This window comes from Sarcophilus harrisii, chromosome 1 (genome assembly GCF_902635505.1).
Source record: "Sarcophilus harrisii chromosome 1, mSarHar1.11, whole genome shotgun sequence".
Taxonomy (NCBI): Eukaryota; Metazoa; Chordata; class Mammalia; order Dasyuromorphia; family Dasyuridae; genus Sarcophilus; species Sarcophilus harrisii.
The window spans coordinates 450118161-450137086 of record NC_045426.1 but is presented as its reverse complement, the minus strand read 5'-3'; the positions used below and the strand labels follow the sequence as shown (position 1 = coordinate 450137086).

Here is an 18926-nt window from a genome sequence, read left to right as displayed (position 1 = left end):
TTTATCACTCAATTGACCTTGCTCTCTCCAGTCACCAATGATCTTCTAAATTGTCAAATCTATTATTCTCAATATTCATCTTACTTTGACTCTGCATCATTTAACATTGCTGACTCTTCCCTCTTCTCTGAATTTTCGTGACACTTCTCGCTCTTGATTCTCTTCCTGGTTTTATGACCCTTTCTTCTCAGACTCTTTGCTGGATCTATATTATACCTCTTAACTATTGGTCTCCCTCTTAAGGTTCTTTCCTAGACCCTCTTCTCTTTATTTAAAATACACCTTCATAGCTGGTTTTCTCATCAAGTTCTGAACACTCAATTATCATCTCTATAGAATGACTTTATATGTTCAGATGACTCTTTATATACTGAGATAGATTTATTTCTAATCTTTCTCCAGAGCTCTTGTTCTCCATCACCAAAAATGGCCACTGAGCTATTTCTAATGGGATATATCACAGGTGTGACAAACTCAGTACGTTCTTAACTTTCCCCAACTCATTCCTTTTCTAAGCTTGCCTATTACTGCTGAAGATAACACCATCATCTCAGTTACGATCTCTGTGCTATTCTCAATGCCTCATTCTTGGTCATTCTACACATCCAATCAGTTTTACCAAATTTTACTATTTCTATGTCTATAATTTTTTGATTTTTATAAACTTCTCTTTCTCTCTAAATCAGACAATTACCATACTAGTTAATTTGCTAATCTTCTATCATTCATGGTCTGGTAACTGCCTCCTGATTGATCTTCCTGCCTCTATTTATCCTTCACAGTCTGCCAAAATGATTTTCCCAAAAGGAAGGTCTGGCTTTGTTGTACTCCCCATCCTCCCACTCCAAAATAAACTCTAATGGCACTTTATTATCTATTATTAAGGTTTTTAGCATTTCAAGCTCTTTGTAACCTGGCTTCATCTGATCTTTCCAGTATTTTTACATAAGAGTTCCCTCAGGGAACTGATAATCTTTCAATTTTGGCTTTCCTTTTTTCCCCTAGGTACAACACTGCATGCATGTCCCATCACTTTATCTTTGTACTAGCTAGTTCAGATGCATAAGTAGTAACTACTCATGCAAATACCATTTGTATCCATCACTACAGAAAAACATCTTAAAGCTGAATCACAATATTTAAGACAAATATTAAATAAAAAAATCTTCTTTGAAAAGCCTTACCTGCTCATTAGGCTCAAAAGTCATCTCTTCCTTCTCTGTTTTCATAGCTATCAACTTCGTGTTACTGGCAGGATCTGTTTTACTGTCCAGTCGCTCAAGTTTTGGGGTTATTTCTGGTAAACCAATATCTTTAGTATCATCTTTGTCTAGCAAATAGCGAAGTAGTGCATTCTCTTTCTTCTTGGGGCTCACTGGTTCTTGTTTGATAGTCACCTCTGAACCAGGACCTGTGCTGCTGGACTCCTGGTTCAGCTCTTTACCTGTGGCTTCTGCTGTAAGCTTTGCTAAGTCCACAGGAGAACTGCTGTCCTGCAAAAGTCTGTGCAAAATTTTATGCTTCTCCTTGAGTGAGGTTCCATGTGTTGATACAGAACCAGCCAAGCCACCTGTGGAGTCCTTATTAGTTTCTCCTATGGAGCCTGACAAAGGTGAAGGCTCCATTTGATCAGACTTGGTGGTCAAGAGCTGCAAAAGTTTTGTCTGTCCTTTGCTGTCATGGAGTCTGTTCTGTCCATCAGACCTTTCACCACTGACAACAGGGGGTATGTTGGTATCACTATTTTCTTTCTGTTCTCCAGAATGGCAGCTACTCTCTGCTTGTCCAGTTGTACCTTCAGATGGCTCCCCATATAGTCCAAAGCAATCTTTAGAGTCCAGGCTTCCCATCTTATTTAGTGGGGGAGGATTCATATTCACAGGGGAATTTTGCAAATTACCCATTTTTAGGTCAGGAGAAGCCAACGATGACCCTAAAGAGACTCCATGCCCCTCACTGAGAGCTTGTAGTGCATTTAGGGAACTGTTGGTATAACTATGGCTATTTCCTGTGCTGCTGCAAACGCCCACAGGTGAATGTAAGCTTCCTGCTGGGGAAAACTGACTGGGTGGGATCCGAGGACTTCCTGCCACTCCAGGACTCATACGATGCCTTGGTGAAAGCATAGAGTTTGGCTGTCCTGGATTCATTCCAGGGCTGCTTTGTGAGGGACTATTCATTTTGAGTGCATAGTTACTACCCTGAGGAGTCGATGCCTGCATGCTTGATACATGGTTCATTCCCCCTGAACCACCAAACCTGCCCACTGGCATGCCCATTTGTTCCTTTGGGCCATTTATGGCAAAATTTATATTGCTACTGATGGTCATGTCTTGACCTGGGTTCCCACTGCATATGGCCTGATGGGCAGGGCTGCTAGAACTAATTGGGTTCAATGGTTTCCCCATAGCTTGTCCAGTCAGATCCTGATTCATTACACACACGTTCTGTTCTCTGCATAATGAGCAAAGATACAACATATTAGTTAAAAGGAAAAAATATCTAGCAGGCTATTAATCATAATGTTTTAAAATGATGTGGTGTTTCTTTTCCTTTAAAAGAACAAGCTAACATTTAAAAAGACAAGATAATGCTTTTGATGAAAGCCACTGATAATTATCAACATGCGTGAACATGTAGAATTTGGGACCAATAGTTATGTTTTTCAGTAGAACTACTTAACATGTCTGCGGTTTTGGACCTTGAAGGGAACCGGAGAGAATGAAACAACCATCTGTTTTAAATTGCAGACATTATATAAAACAGTCAGTTATGTAAAACAGTAAGCTATACGCTTACATTATATATTTCTTCCATTAAAAGAATGCTATAATCAATAATTAAAAAATGACTCAAATAAATATACATTTTACAGGACAACTATACCCAACTATTTGTCAGAAATTCTAATTCCTCAGAAGAGATATCCATTAGCTTAAAGATTTTTCTGATATTTAACCATTAGCCTCATGATGAAAAGCAAATTTTAAAAACCAACCAACCAACCAAACAAACAAAAACCCTTGGCTTTGAGATGGTAGAAAACCAAACCCATTCAAGTACTAGAGTCAAGAAAACTACTGAAAAAATATTTAGAATGAGACTATCTAGTCAATAATCTAATTCTGAACATTTTTTCCTGTACAAGTCAAAGCTTGAGTGCAATAGACAGACAATATGGAAAGTGCGCTTCACAAAGAACAGTTCATTTTGCAAATTTTCCCCACTGCCTTAGATAGCCTTTAATCCTCCCTACTTGCCTCAAACAGGTTTTCTAAGCTAGATGGTTTCTTTAGTGCCAAAGCTTTTATTTTAAAGCTTTGGCAGCTCCTCTTGAGTTACTAAATGTGTTCACCAATCCAAATAAAACACATCTTACAAATTGTCAAATAGTAGCTTTGATTTAGGTGCAATTTGACACATCTGTAATCACTCTTAGATGTTTTCAGTTTGGTACATCTGATTTACTATTAGCTAGCAAAGAGGATTTCCTGATACTAATTTTTCCTAAATAAAAAACATATAATTGAGAAAAATTTTAGAGTAGGACCCTTTAATTACAGCTACATTATATACCTTCTTACAGCTTCCCAAAAAGTTCTTTTAACACATGCACAAAGAAATCTAAATAAGCTAGAATTTGAGTAATGTTTTTGCTTCTAAAAGAATCTGTGATATTAAGATCTATTGACTTTTACTTTAGACTATGAAATGTTTACAATCCCTTGGATTAAGAGCCAGTGCCATGGAATTCCTTTAGAAAGTTCTTTCTATGAATGCTAATTGGGAATTTGTTGGTTTGAACATATAGAAAGCAGTACCAATATTGTCATTTCTATATACCACCTTGCCTGTTATCCAACTGTTAAAGGCAAAAATTTCTTTCTTTAATTTAAATACTCATGTTAGAGCAAAATTAATTTCTTTGGGTCAAATTCCTTTAGATGGATTAAAGAACACTTTAGGACTTCAAAAATCCCTAATTTCATCAATATGTGTACTCCCCTTCACTGAAGTAGAAGGAAAACACTGAAGTAAACATAAAATAAAATTAAGAAGACAAATACAAAATAAATCTTGAAATTTAATTGAAGACTTTAAGGTAAAAAGAAATAATGACAATTAGCAAGCAAGGAAAGAGATTCCTGATACAAATTAAAATATCTTAACAACTGTATTTTACTTTGTTACACTATGGTGCTGACTAGCTAATGTGTCTATTAAATTAGACAAGCAATGAAATGATTTTCTTCTTTGTAACACCTCTCAATAGTCTGGGAAGGAAGGGCAATTCTTACAACAATGATTACCTGTGAAGCATATGCAAGGATATTACAAGCTGAGGTTCATTAGTAGTCTGGGAACGAATGAGCTTGCTCTTCGTTTGGGCAGCAACGAGAGTGCCATCAGACAAGGAAAAACGGTAGATCTGACTGAATGCCAGTCCTTGTCTCAGCACTGTAAGCAGGCAAGCAAACAAAAAGTAGATTTAGAAAACAAAAAGAGAACAATACATATGTGACATTAACACACTTATTGTGAATAGGGAATCTTTCAGAATTTGTATTTTCTAGGTTGGCAGAACCTAGAATGATGCCCAGTACACATAGGTCACTAATAATTACTTAAGGATCAATATGAAGACTTTAAAATCTGAGTTTGAAACAATGCTACAAAAATGCTATATATATTTATATTGAATATAAAATGCTATAAAATGCTATTTAAAATAAAATTTTAAAAGGAAATTTACTTTGTATCTAGTGTGCTAATAAATGATAGTATCTTACATTTCAAGTAGAACAATGAGAATGAATTAATTTTAGCTGTCCTATATTGTAGGATAAATGTGTTGTAAAGGAGCTTAGAACCACTTTTTTCCCTACAAAATATTATTATTTAAATCTATGTCTCCTTATCTCAGGATAGAAGTGCAGGGGCTGCTCACAGGCCCAATTCCTCTACTGATCAGGACAGAAACTTTGACTCATTCTACTTCCTACTTGGGACAGTGTGCCTTCCTCCTACAAACTTGTTCTAATAAATCCCTATCTCACTCCCACCCCTCCCCCAGATTCCTAAAGGGCGTCACAATATTAATGCTGAACTTAGTTTGAACACCCAAAAGGCCTAGCTCAGAAACCAAGAGATGCACTTAGCTCAGCTTCTGAATTATCTGGTAATATGGGCACTTGCCCTGTGCTTGACTACAAATATCCTTAGGACCAAACATTTAAAAAAAAAAAGGTTTTTTCATTAATTTTTTCTTTTTGAAAAATGTAGTTTCATGACTTTAATCTATGACTGAATCAGAAGTATTTTCTAGTCTCTTGTTTTTTTCTTTTGGCCTTTGCCTCCCAAGGCAAATAGTAATCTATCAGTCTTTCAAATGATTGGTATCAGGTATGGTTGGTATTCTTTAAGGGCAGGCATTTTAAAAAAACCAAACACTTTATCTTGATTATTCTCCAGCTTCTAGTGTAGCTCCTGGCATATGTTCAGTCATTGTAAGTTGTATCAGACTCTTTTTGACCTCATTTGAGGTTTTCTTTGTAAAGGTACTAGAGTGGTTTACCATTTCCTCACCAATTTCTGGCATATGGTAGGTACTTATTAAGCGCCTGTTAACTACTTAATAGCAAGTTCTTTTAATTCATAACAGCCCTAATTTTTGTTCATGCTAAGAATATTGCTTTTATAGTTAGAAGATGGGAAAGTTAAAAATTAAATATTTATAAGAACCTCCTTAAAGAAAAGGAAAATCTAAATAGAAAGCTATTAAAATGGAGGGAAAACTATTATGGAACATACACATTTATTTTTATGTTTTGACTCTTAATCTAGTGCTTTCACTATCATGAAAATGTCTTTTTGAAAAGTCCTATATTAACAAAGACCCTCTTTAAAAAATAATTACAACCATGACATCTAAAGAAAAAAGTGTATTTCAATCCAGAATATCACCTATCTTTACCATCTTTAAAAATAACCTTTTATTATTTTTCAGAGCTGGTCTTATTTTTTCACACATATTTATCAGATTACATGAATCAAATGATGAACAGAGAAAGAAATTTAAGCATGTTTACACAATACTGTCATAAAATTATAGATTTACATCTGAAAGGAACCTGAGACCATTTTATTCCAATTTTCATTTTTACTGATGAGGAAAAGGAGATTCAGAAGTTTAAGTGCTTGCCCAGGATCACACTAGCTCTGAAGTGTCTGATTTAGGATTCAAATTCAAGTCTTCTTAATTTCAAATCAGAGGGGACAAAAAAATGGGAAGTCATAGTTGAAGCATTTGTAAAGTACTTAGGACTTTGTAAATAATGTTCAAATACTTTACAGCTTTGACTCTTTTGCCTCAGATAACACAAAATTCTACTTTGGGTAATTAGCTTAATTAATTTTTGTAATAATTTCAACAAAATGTGATATTTTGGGGCTACATCCTGTTCTAAATTATTGTATGAAGTTATCCATGTACTGTCCTAAAAATTGCTCTATATGTCATGAAAGATACTTTGTTTCAAGAAAGCATAATAGAATTCTTTTGTTTTATGAATATATTCTATGTAAAATAATTGATGAGGATAGGAACAGACATTATTGAATTGGTTGTTTCAAATCCCTATATAATAGTTAATATTCTCAAAAAGTTGATGCCAGTATACTTTTTGGAACTGAAATATTTCTCATTAATTTCTGTAATTCCGGGTTTTCTTATACTCTGATTCAATAGAATAGAGTGTCCCCAAAATTTAGTTTCTTTACTTTCTCTTCCAAATATTTCTACTAAATTCATACAATTTTTAAGTACTATATTTAAGTACATAACAGAAGTTTCATATCTAAAGGAGGAATCTATTAAATCTCCTCCCTCCCCCTGGAAATTGGGGTTAAGTGACTTGCCCAGGATCACACAGCTAGGAAATGTTAAAAGTCTGAGACCACATTTGAACTCGGGTCCTCCTGACGTCAGGACTGGTGCTCTATCCAGTGCACCACCTAGCTCTCCCAGTAAATCATTTTTGTAAAGAAAATAATCTGATCTTTATTTCTGCTTATGGAGTTCTGTGAAGAGAAAAACTGGTCAAATCAGTGGCATCTTTGAAATGAAAGGAGTCATATAATAAGGAGGAGGAACATGAAGCTGATATCATATTAATCCCTGTACATTCAAAATGAAAGTAACATCATTTTCCAGTGGTTAAGGTGATTTTCTAAACTGTAAAAAAGTTTTTTTTTTTTATAAAATGCTGAATATTAGGATTCCCATTTTATTTTAATTCTCTGCAAACTGAAATTCCTTTAATTTTGCCTAATCATTCACATGAACTTAAAAGTTCTGTCAACTTTTTTTCATATTTCTTGGAAATATTATACATGTAGAATGGCAAAAAAAAAAAAAAAAGGAAAAGAGGGGGATTTATATGGCATTTATATCTTGACAAATCATCTAAAAAAGTAGAGTATCTAATTATACAGGCATCTATCAAGACAAGTTAGATTTCCAACAATTATCAAAACTTCAATTTAATTAAGTTATCAAGACTTCAGTTGTGAAGCACAATGACAAAGTTCTAGAGATTCAGCCAGTGGCAGGATTCTTTGAGACAAATATTACCTACTCAGACTACCTATTCAAAAAATTTCTAAAAAAGGAAAAACAGAAGGATGTAAGATTTTCCCTTAAATTTTAAAAAAGAAAAAATGTATGGTGTCTTTATTGTATATACATTCTTTGAAATTCATTATCCTCTCATGGAAGTATTGAGTTAAGTTTAGTCTAAAACAAATACATTTGATAAAAAAGATTAACTGTAAAACCTGAATTTATCTACTGAAAAAAGAAATAGTATTTTACCTTTATATATAATACTTTAGTCATTGAGAAAATTTATTTTTAAATGGAAATAAGATAAATTAAGTTTTGCAAAACTATTTAGAATATAGTCTTACAGATAAGTAGATGGGCATCTATTTAAATATGTTTTAAACTATTCATATTTTGATGGTACTTGTGGTTATGTTTATATCCAGAAGATTATTGGTGATAGGGAACTGAACCTGGAGTCAAGAAGGCCTGAGTTCAAATCTTATCTTGTACATTTCCTAACTGTGTGATCCTGGGCAAGTCATGCAACTTTTATTTGCCTCAGTTTCCTTAAATGTAAAATGAGGATAAAAACAGCACTTACCCATATAATTGTTGTAAGGATCAAATAAAATACTATTTGTAAAGTGCTCAGCACAGTGTCTGGCACATAATAAATACGCAAGAAATGTTTATTCCTATTCCACCCCTACTCTCTCCTATTGCTTTTATCTCATAAAGTTAAATATATAACATGAAACTGATGAAAGTAACTAAAAACATTTCTATGCTCTGTTAGTAAAGAAACTGCACTAACGTAGGTTTTGAATATAGGTCTGGAGATCAACGTTACTGACCTCCTTTTGGCATTTTATCTAAATTTATGAACATTTCACTTAGTATTTCTGCATTTCCTCATGGTGTACTCTCAGATACAAGAGATTGTAGTGGTGTGTCATGTCTGTGCTGACTCCTTTCCTCTAAGTCAACAATGAATTACTATTTCCTCCTCTTTAACTTTCCTGTAGAATACTTTCTAATTCATTCCTTTTCCCCCTTCCCAAACTCTGCTATGCCGATAACCTATCATAACCTAATAACTTTTTTACTGCTTATAATTTTTGGTTTTGTTTTGAGGATCTCACACAAATATAAATTATGGAGAACAATCAGAAATAGCCCTGAATTCCACTTTGTGAATTATTGTTTGCAAAGGAATTCTATTTCTCTGGTGATCTCACTTTTTAAAAAGTACATAAAGCAGAGTAAAATTCAAGAAGAAAATGATGTGAATTAAAGAGGCTTACCTTCATGATGATGCCTCTTGGCATACGATACAGATTCTCCTTCATGCTGGGCATGGAACTTCTGAATACATCTTCTTACCAAATCCTCCCACCCTGGTTTCATGGCTGCACGCATGGTGCTAGTATCCAGTGAAGTGATCTTACCTATATGCAAATACACTAGTGTCATCAATGCAAGCCCCTAAAGGAAAACAGATGTTCTAAAACCATGCATGAGAATTAAATACCTTGGAGATCTTGGCGAGTAGTAAAGCTTTCCGATGAGGGAAGAACTGGCCTTTCCTTCATAGGAACTCTTCTTGCCACACAAATCAAGCAGGAGTGCAAATCTTGGATCAAACAAATATATGCTTCTTCTATCAGTATTTATTTATTTATTTTTGGTAAGACAGATAACAATAGCTACACTAATGAATATACAACCATCTAAATTAGTGAAGTAAAAAGTGATAAAAAGCTTATCATCAACTAATATCCTTCTCCCCCTTCCAAAAGCAGGAAACAGGAAAGGCCTGACTAAAAAGACTTTTGTGGGGGAGGAAGCAATAAAGGGAACAGTTGAGGATGGGAAATGAAATGTGTTACTGTTGGATCTTTTCATTAATATTGAGATGGTCACACTGATTAAGAATTTCTTTTTAAAGAAGAGGAATTTTTTCTTATTTAACTGGTTAATCAAAATGCTGAATACTATTTGTCTCAAAAAGGACAGAAAATTACTTAAGTTTTATACTGATTTTTAAAAAAATGACTCATGGAAAAAATTTTGAGCCATATAAAAATGACTAGTTTGGAAACAAATAATTTGTTTTCCAGACTAAGAACATACTTCCATGTAATGTAGATTCACAAGGCCCATCTGACAAAAGTAATGGTGCCTACAGCATCCTTTCATTTCCTTCTGTAACATTTGATTATGTTAGACTGCAGTGTGCATTTTAAATTAGGGGAATGAAAATAACATTTCTTTTTACATCCTCGTAAAATTACTAGAACACAACTGATCAGAAATAAGTATAATACACAGCATTTACAATGGTGTGACCAGGGGTTCTTAACTTGGGGTATATGAATTTATTTTTTCTTTAATATTCTGACAGTTAAATAATTTGGTTTCTATTATAATCTCATATATTTTATTTTACACATTTAAATGCATTATTCTGAGGGGGGGGGTCCAGGGGTTTCATCAGATAGCTAAAAGGGTTTATAACACATAAAAGTTATGTGAATGTGAGAGAATTGAATTATTGTTACTTTGGGAGTTTCAACAAGAAAATATTTATGTTTAAAACCTCAATTAAAAATTGGTTGTTTTGGGGCGGTTAGGTGGCGTAGTGGATAGATCACCAGCCTTGAAGTCGGGAGGATCTGAGTTCAAATGCGATCTCAGACACTTAACACTTACTTCCTACCTGTGACCCTGGGCAAGTCACTTAACCCCAATTGCCTCAGTAAAATAAAATAAAATAAATTGGTTGTTTTGTGGCCTTTCTATATTAAAAGAGGGGGAAAGTAGTGATTATTTAAATTAATGTTAAACAGAAGAAATGATGTTAGTCTACATTATTTAATTTTTAAAGCAGCATAAATATTGTACAAAGACAAATTTCCATTTTTCCTATTCCTTGCTAAGTGAAATCTTTTTCATTTTTAAACACAGTGTACCTTAAGCTAAGCTTCACCTATAAAAATATTAGCAAGAAACATCAAATTATCAACTTGTGGAAAAGTGATCTGAAAATATTTTTGTAAGCTTTATATATAAAATTCCATCTTAATGCTGTAATATGAGGGAGACTAGAAGAAAAAAGCAAATGAGAAAATTCTCTTAATTTTTTTTTGTTTATACATTAATTTTAGACTATTGGGGATATAAAAACAGTATAACACACAAACATATATACACAATATAAGCTTTCTGTAACATTTTGCCCTACCTTCCCCTTCTTCCTTGATGGACTTTGGTTGAGAAACAGCAAAGCACTGCATAGTTTCATATTTCTGATGTGCTTCTTGGCTATCATGACTTTCTTCTTCAGAATCAGTAAGAGGTTTTACAAGCATCCGACAATTAAAGGTATGGCTGTTCCTTCTAGGAGCTTCATTAGACCAAGGTCCCCCATTAACTATAAGACCAAAAAACAAAGCCAGAAAAACCAAAACATCAAAGTTTTTAAAAGATACTAAATGAGTTTTTACAAATATTCAGTTATTTAATTAGTAAAACAAATATTAATTAAATGTGAATACACAATAGTTTTTTCAAAGTATCTGTACTAACATCTTTCCTTTTCCTCTCTATTCTCATAATAGCATTTTTAAGTAGCTAAGGAAGTGGTAGAAAGCCACATAAAATTTTTCTTGGATTCTTTTCTCTATTTTATTTTTTCATATTATCCTAGGCCTCTATCATTTCTTTCCTAGAGTCCTATATAGCTTCCTTACATTTATTGCTGGCTCTTGGTCTTTCTTTACTGCATATTAAAAAATGCTTTCTTTTGCTTATCACTAGGTCATAATCACCTTTTTTTCCCTCTAAACTCATATAAAATTTATAATCTGTACAAAATGACTGAAAATTTGCTCTTCTATTTTACCTAGGGTACTCTTGTCCTTAGTACTCCTCAATCCCTTCCTCCTGCACCTCTAGCCAAATTTGTAACCTTAAAGAATCTTTTGATCCAGCATAGAATGAGTTTAGAATAGGTACATAACATTTCATGGGATCAACAAATTGAACAGATATTATATTTTATAGTTCTCACTGTTATAATTTCAAAACCTAACCTGATAATGCTAGGATTTGTCCAAAACTACACTTAGTCAATGGCTAAGCTAGACCTTAGAACTCAGGGCTCTTTATGGCTAGTTTTATGCATTTCCTATTACTTTTTATTCTGAGAAATAGAGAAACAGAAATGTCATTCAAGACAATGAGATCCCATAATCAAGCTAGAAAAGAAAATACATTCTGATCATCTGCTCCAAAACACTTAAACAGCTGTGTGAAGTGATCCAAATATTAAAACCACTGCTACTGTTTTATAGAGAAATAGGAAAAGAACCAAAACCCTAGGAAGAATATGAATAAATATAAAGGTAAGTTAGGGGAAATTACTTTTAATCTGTATAAGGATATCATTTTTAGTGTTCTTTATTTTTTGAATTCTTGTCATCATAAGCATTGAAGAGCTTAGGTATGCATAAGGGTTGGAAAGAGGGACCAGAGGGAAAAGATGAATAAAAAGCTACAAGAAAAAGCAAGATTTGCTCCTGGGGAGAGCTTTTATTTTTTAGAGGGAAGTGGTCAAGTAGTGATAGCGATGCTAAAAATAAGGGTAATGTTGATATTATGTTAAATTTTAAAAAATAAGCTATAAGTCACAGAAATTTAATTTTATATGTAACCTTCTTCAGTGTTATTTTTATTAAGAAAAAAAGAGATAAGGAAGATAGCTTGAAAGAAGCATCTTTACAGGGGTGAACTAACATGCTTAAGCCCTGAGATATATTCAAGAAATAATTGTAGACATTAGAAACTATTATCAGAAAACTAGCAAGCTTAATTCCCTATTCAGTTATTAAAAGATAGATGAAATTTCACCAACATTATTTTGTTTGCTGCAATATTTATTTTAATCACAATGAAGAAAGGGTTATGATACAAAGAAAATGCTAACAAATTAAGGAATTGAAAAGGAATTTCTTTGTATACCATATAGCAATCAAAAAGACTAAATAATAGTCTCAAAATAGCAGCATTTGACAACTCAGGAATCTTGATTTTATTCTATATTAAAATAGAGACTACTTTTGAAGCTGTGAATAAGTTCTTAGCATCATCAGTGTAGGTGAAAAGAAGAGGGAAAAAAACATTCTGTAAATTGGACTAGTAATGCTGTCATTTTGCTGCTATACCATGTAACACTCATTTTAAACAGAGCTTTTAAAAATCACATATCTATTGAAAAGCAGCTTAGAAAGAATAGTAGAATGAATCACAGGGAACAGAGAGGGACAACTGAAGTGATATTTGGGGTACTCTTCAAGATCTGAAGGACCTAAGATCAAATAATTTGTTTAAGAGTTAGAGGGTTCATGGTAAATAAACATGACTTGCCTTTAAAGACCCTATGGCAGGGGAACTCGACAAATAAACATCTATATTCATGGTTCAAACAGGAGTAAGATTTCAGATGTAGCTCTAAGCCCCAAACTCTCTTTTGGATGACTTTTAAAGTGGACAAAGGGAAAGCAAAAAATACTCCATTAACTATTTGCCCTGGAGGATAAATAATTTGATGATTAACTCAACTCCCCCACCCCACAACAAAGCAGAAAATAAAAAAATCTAACTCATTAATGCTCAGATGATATACATGAACATTACTGTGAGGATGTTAAAAAGTTTTGATGAATCTCAATGAAGTTCTTGAGGTTCAGTCCTGTGACAAAGTCTTGGGGGTTTTCTTGGCAAAGATATTGGGGGGTTTTGCCATTTCCTTCTCCAATGTGTCTCCATTCTACAGATAATGACCTGAGGTAAATAGGGGTTAAGTAACTTGTCCAGGATCACATAACTAGTAAATGGAGCTGAATCTGAATCATCTCCCTGATGATAGGCTCAGAGCTCTATCTACTGCACTCCTTAGCTTCCCTGAATAAAGTACAAGTTCTAAATTGTAATATATAGAACATGCAAGGAGAATTTTTAAGAGCTAAAGCATATACTTTAAAAGCAATAGTTTCTATGATTGTTCTTTTAGAAATTGACATTGCAAATATTTTCATTTAACTATAGTCAACAAAAATGGAATTAAAAAGAAAAAAAGGACAGACTTTACCTAAAGACTTTGGTAACAGGTTTTTTACAAATTCCGCGTGGTCCCCTACATGTAGGATGCTGTATACACTTGTGTTCATCAGCTCTTCTTGGTTATACCTTAGGTATTGTGTCACATTTTCAGAAACAAATACAACATTACCTTCCAGGTTTACTACAAAGAAGAAGCCATCAAGGGCCTAAAAGAGAAAGGACAAATTGTTAATAAAAAATGCATTATAAACTCACATGCACTTAAGAAATGTGCAACTGTACTTCAAATGAAATACTCAATTCACACTTTCATAGAAGAGGTACATTTCCTTTAACTATCTCCCAGGTCTTTTAATTTTCATTAACACATTTTTACTAGTTACAGATTAAACTATACAGATTCCATTAAAAAAACAAAACAAAACAAAACCCTAAATTAAAGTGGAAGAGGAATTAACTGAGGCTTTCCTTATTCTGGGCTACATGATTAATATTAATTTTTCTAATCTTCCATAAAATCAAGAATGTCAGCTTCATATTCAAGTGTTTATTTGTATTTTTGAAATGAGACTTATGTATTTCTATGAGCAATTAATAACTTATTCATTTCCACACCAATATGATACAGGCTTGCAGTCTTCATAAGCTCTATAATTTGAAAAAAATAAATTAACTAATATTACATCCTTAAGATCCATAGCTAAACATATTCATGATGAATTCTACTTACAAGTCGTTGGAAAATTTACCGTATTTATAAGAAACTTTTCTTTCTTGCTGGGTACTGGACTTATGGCAAGTTACTTAACATGTAGGAAGAACTGTTGCCACAGTTAGAGCAACAATGCCTCAACATGAATCCTAGTATGCCTAATAATTATATGTCCTTAGGTTTGCTAACTGAGGGGCTTTATGCTAGTATTTCTTATTATTCAGAGTGGATTTATAAGAAGATAGCATATGGGAGGTAGGAATGGCAATCCAGTTTGCTACACTTTAGAGTAGTCAAAAGAAAAGCAAGAAGCTTAATGAATGGAATTTTTTATGTGTGATATGGAAGATGAGGATACAGAAAGGAAAACTGGCTAGTCAGTTATATAGCAAGCATCCTTTTCATACTTGTTGCTATAAACATGTACTAAAAAGGTATTATTCACAATTAAAATCCTGTAGTTTACTTTTGAAAGCATGTGTTACAATTCTTATATCTTTTGTCCCATAGCTAAAAGAAACAGTTTACTTCCAGAAACAGCATTTGTTTTAAAAAGCTCACTAAGATACTCTCAAAAAAAAAAAAAACACCCTACAGCTGACGTTCAGTTTTGTTGCTTAGCAACAACAATGCTAATGATGCAAGCATGATTGTGCATCTATGCCTGGAAATAGCTTACCAAGAACAAGTCTTTTCTCTGTTCAATTTATGACATGTAAAGAGGGGGAAAGATTTACATTTGAACCATAAGTCACAGGAGTTAAGCATTAAGTTTTTAAATTTAATCTGTATGGAACCCCTGCCATTACAGGTACTTGGGTTAAATTCTCAGAAGACAACTGAGAAAGAGCAAAATAAATAAATAAAATAAAAGATGAAAGTAAAAAGTCCTGTGTTGATTTTACATGATAACAGAAATTACAATCTTGAAATCTGATTTATTTAATTAATGAACTCAACTCTACTAAAAAGTGATTTAAAGCATATGGTCAGTTCACCAATCAAGAAACAACTATTAGTAAGCATCAACTGTGGGTAAGATGTAATTAATAAAGAGAGACTCCCAAAATGAAACAATTACTTCTTTCAAGGGACTTAACATTTTAAAGGAAGAGACATGTATATATAAAAGCACATATGAATTAATAAAGAAAAATTAAAATGTAATCATGTACATGGTAATGAGGGAGGGCACTACACTAAAAACTGAGTCTTCATGTTGAAGAAAGTGCTTCAGCTTCATCTTGAAGGAAGAATTCTATGAGGTAGGAATGAGAGCTCACTCTACTCATGTGGGATAGCCAGAATACAAAGGCACACAAAATGGATTATTATGTGTGCCAAACAAAGAAGAATCTAGACAAATGAGTAATAACCTTTCATGAGGATAGAAGGATAAGCTGGGAACACAATGTGAAGGACTTTAAAAGATAGTTTACATTTGATTTTAGAGGCAATAGGGAGAGTCAATGGTGTACATGAAAAGGAATGAAATGGTCAGATTTATGCTTAATACTCTGGCAGTTCTGTGAAAGATGGACTGGAATGGGAAGGGAAGGGACATGAATTAGGACCAACTTAGAGAGGTTGCTGCCATTCTACAGATAAGTGATGAGGGCTTAAAACAAGTTGATAGCTAGGAGAAGAGAGGAGCTTGAAACTATACAAAGTGCTGGATGCTGCAAAGACAGCATGGGACCTCTGACTATAAATGTGGGTAGGATGAGTGAGAGGAAATCAAGTTAAGGAATCTGAGAAACCAGAAGGATGGTGGTGCCCTCTACCAAAAAAAAAGTCTATTTGGAAGATGAATGGGACACAGAAAACGTAAGAGGTCTCCAGAACAGCCAGTTTGAAATGCTAATAGGCAGTGAGTAATGTGAGACTAATCTCAGGAGAAAGATTTTTCCTTTTCCTCGGTTGGAGATGGCTTTTATTTGTGAAGGCAATATATTAGATTGCTTGCTGTCTTGGGCAAGAGGAGGGAGAAAAATTAAGAACTCAAAAATCTTATAAAAATGAAGGTTGACAACATGTAATAGGAAAAAATAAAATATTTTTTTAAAAAGTATGTGGTAAATAGTAAACTACCCTCTCAAAAAATTAAAGCTATAGGGAATGCTCTAAATTATGACAATCAACAATTGGCAATTTATTTTAATTTGAAAAAATAGTTTATACTATACAGAAATATCTCGAAAATTAGTTGACTCAGTTTTTGCATTTTTTTAATGTCCACTAACTACATAGTAATTATAATAGCTACGCAGATTAAAAAAGATTAAAAAAGTCGCATTGAAGAGATTAATAAAAAGTTTGGTTGATTTTATTCTTGCACTGCTTTTATTGTTCAGTGAAAGGGAGGTTCAAGTATTTATTTTTTCCTCCTTAATAGAAATCACTCTTAAGATACTGCTGCTGAAAAATATTGTTCAGAAGAAAATATTGGATAGACATATCATAAAAACTATTTCCTCATGGCTTTTAGACCAAGTTGTGACTGTTTAACTATAATATTGAAAAAAATTGTTTAACCACTGTAAACCTTAATTTCTGTCAAATTAGGGGACTGAATATGATACAAAAGTTTTTTAGCTCAAAATTCTGATTTTGTTTCTGAAGAATACAACAATTAACCCATTTTCTTGCTAAAAATGAAAATCATCATATAAATAGACTGGAAAATAAGGTGTAGTAGAAAACTTTATCTGCATATCAAATGAATTAACCATATATGTTTTCTTGAATAATGTCAAAATTTATCTATCCAAATCACTATTTCCAAAATATTTCAGTTTAGCCTTCTGTTTCTGAAATACATTTTTTCTATCACCTCATCAATAGCCTGTATTTCAAGTAAATTTTAATTTTGGAAAAGGTAACAAACTACTAGAAGGCTAATTAATGTTATACTAGTTAATGATTTGAAAGGTGCTATTTTAGGATTTATAGGAAAAAATTTTAATTAAACAACACTAATGTTAATAAAGAACCAAGCAGGTGAGGTCAAACACTGCTTTGATAATTCTTATCTAAGAAGATATTTTTATGTTCAGTATTTCATTCTTGATCTTTTTCTGAGATCTACCAAAGTAAAAACTTTTGAAGTATAGAAAAACAAAATGCTTTACTTTGATTTTGTCTTAATTCCCCCCCCCCACCTAAGCACATCCACACATGAATATAATCAAATACATAATATACATAAAATGCAAGACAATCAGAGAAAACTAATCAGAATATCCTCTATCACTGCAGTTAATGTAAAATCATTTTGAACAAGGAATTCCACAATAAATCAATTTGATTGATTGAATTAATTTAATGCTTCTCTGAAAACCAAACAATCTATATAACCTACAATACTGCACAAGTCTAAAATAAAGAAACAAAAATAAAAACAAAAAACCTTGCTCATACACCCATAATTCAGAGCTTTTATTATTGTGGAATCCATGCCTGCTAGCTTTAGTTTCTTTTGGAGAGTGGTAGGATATGGGGGCATGGACTTTTGAACTGTGAGTTCATGAAAGTCAGGGTATACTCAATATGGAAATTCTTCCACAGCACAGATAAACATTCATCTCTCATTGTAAATCACAATCATACTAAGCAGTTAGTGTATTTAGAGGCAAGACTTGAAATGGATCTTCCTGACTTCCAGGAACTCTATTCACTATATTCACCTGTTTCTGATGTATGAATAGGAAACAAATTTAGGGGTCCATAAAGTCAGAACTATTTTCACAATACTCTTACAATGTTTTAATTTTCTAATACAGTAAATATTAACAACTTTAACCCATCTTAACATAACTCTGAGGAGTTCTCAATAATGTAGGATCTTTAAGACCAAAAAGTTTGAGAACTGTGGAACAACTTATGTATTGCTTTTTAATTTACTTTAAAAACTTAAAAAACAACCCTAAAAAAACACTTTTTAAAAAACAGATCTGTATATCACTAGAAATAGGACAGTAGATCCAAAGGTTTCAAAAGGACAGCGTTCTTACTAAACAACAAAGTTAATTTAAATGTGTACATTTTACTTTAGTTCCTTTCATCTGGAAATTAAATGTAATAACATTACATTCAAGCTATTAAAAACAGAAATAAAATGTATATGTTTTACCTCAAGCATCATTGGTCCAAGTGCATCCTTGTCAATAACACTTTGACCTGTAGATGAGACATCTGACTTTTGCACTTCATCTACATTGGCAGCCGCTGCTTTCTCTGCAACAAACATAAGTATGAATTAAATGACAATGTTCTTAAAAGGATAAAATGACAGTTAATATTTTATTGTAATGATTTTTCAAATCTTGAGTGGATCTGGAAAGTTATTTGAAAAATAAAAGCATATCATCACTATTACTGAATTGAGACAAGTGTACTAGAAGCAGAGCTGGTGCATTAACTTTTTATCTCTGGACTATGGTATATAAATCCCATTTTAGGTCACAGATAAAATGAGTTTGGAGA

At 33.0% G+C, this 18926-nt stretch overlaps 1 protein-coding gene across 9 annotated transcripts in view; it reads right to left on the bottom strand.

The window, feature by feature from the left end:
* Positions 1-18926, bottom strand: part of NCOA2 (nuclear receptor coactivator 2) — a 406774-nt gene that overhangs the window by 56418 nt on the left and 331430 nt on the right. For all 9 annotated transcript variants that reach the window (XM_031946275.1, XM_023495974.2, XM_031946278.1 and 6 more), the window contains 7 exons: positions 18574-18677; positions 13758-13935; positions 10851-11039; positions 9138-9239; positions 8911-9054; positions 4311-4458; positions 1185-2454 (listed from right to left, as the gene is read on the bottom strand). In XM_031946275.1, coding sequence (XP_031802135.1) covers positions 1185-2454; positions 4311-4458; positions 8911-9054; positions 9138-9239; positions 10851-11039; positions 13758-13935; positions 18574-18677 — 2135 coding nt within the window. The remainder of the gene's footprint in view (positions 1-1184; positions 2455-4310; positions 4459-8910; positions 9055-9137; positions 9240-10850; positions 11040-13757; positions 13936-18573; positions 18678-18926) is intronic.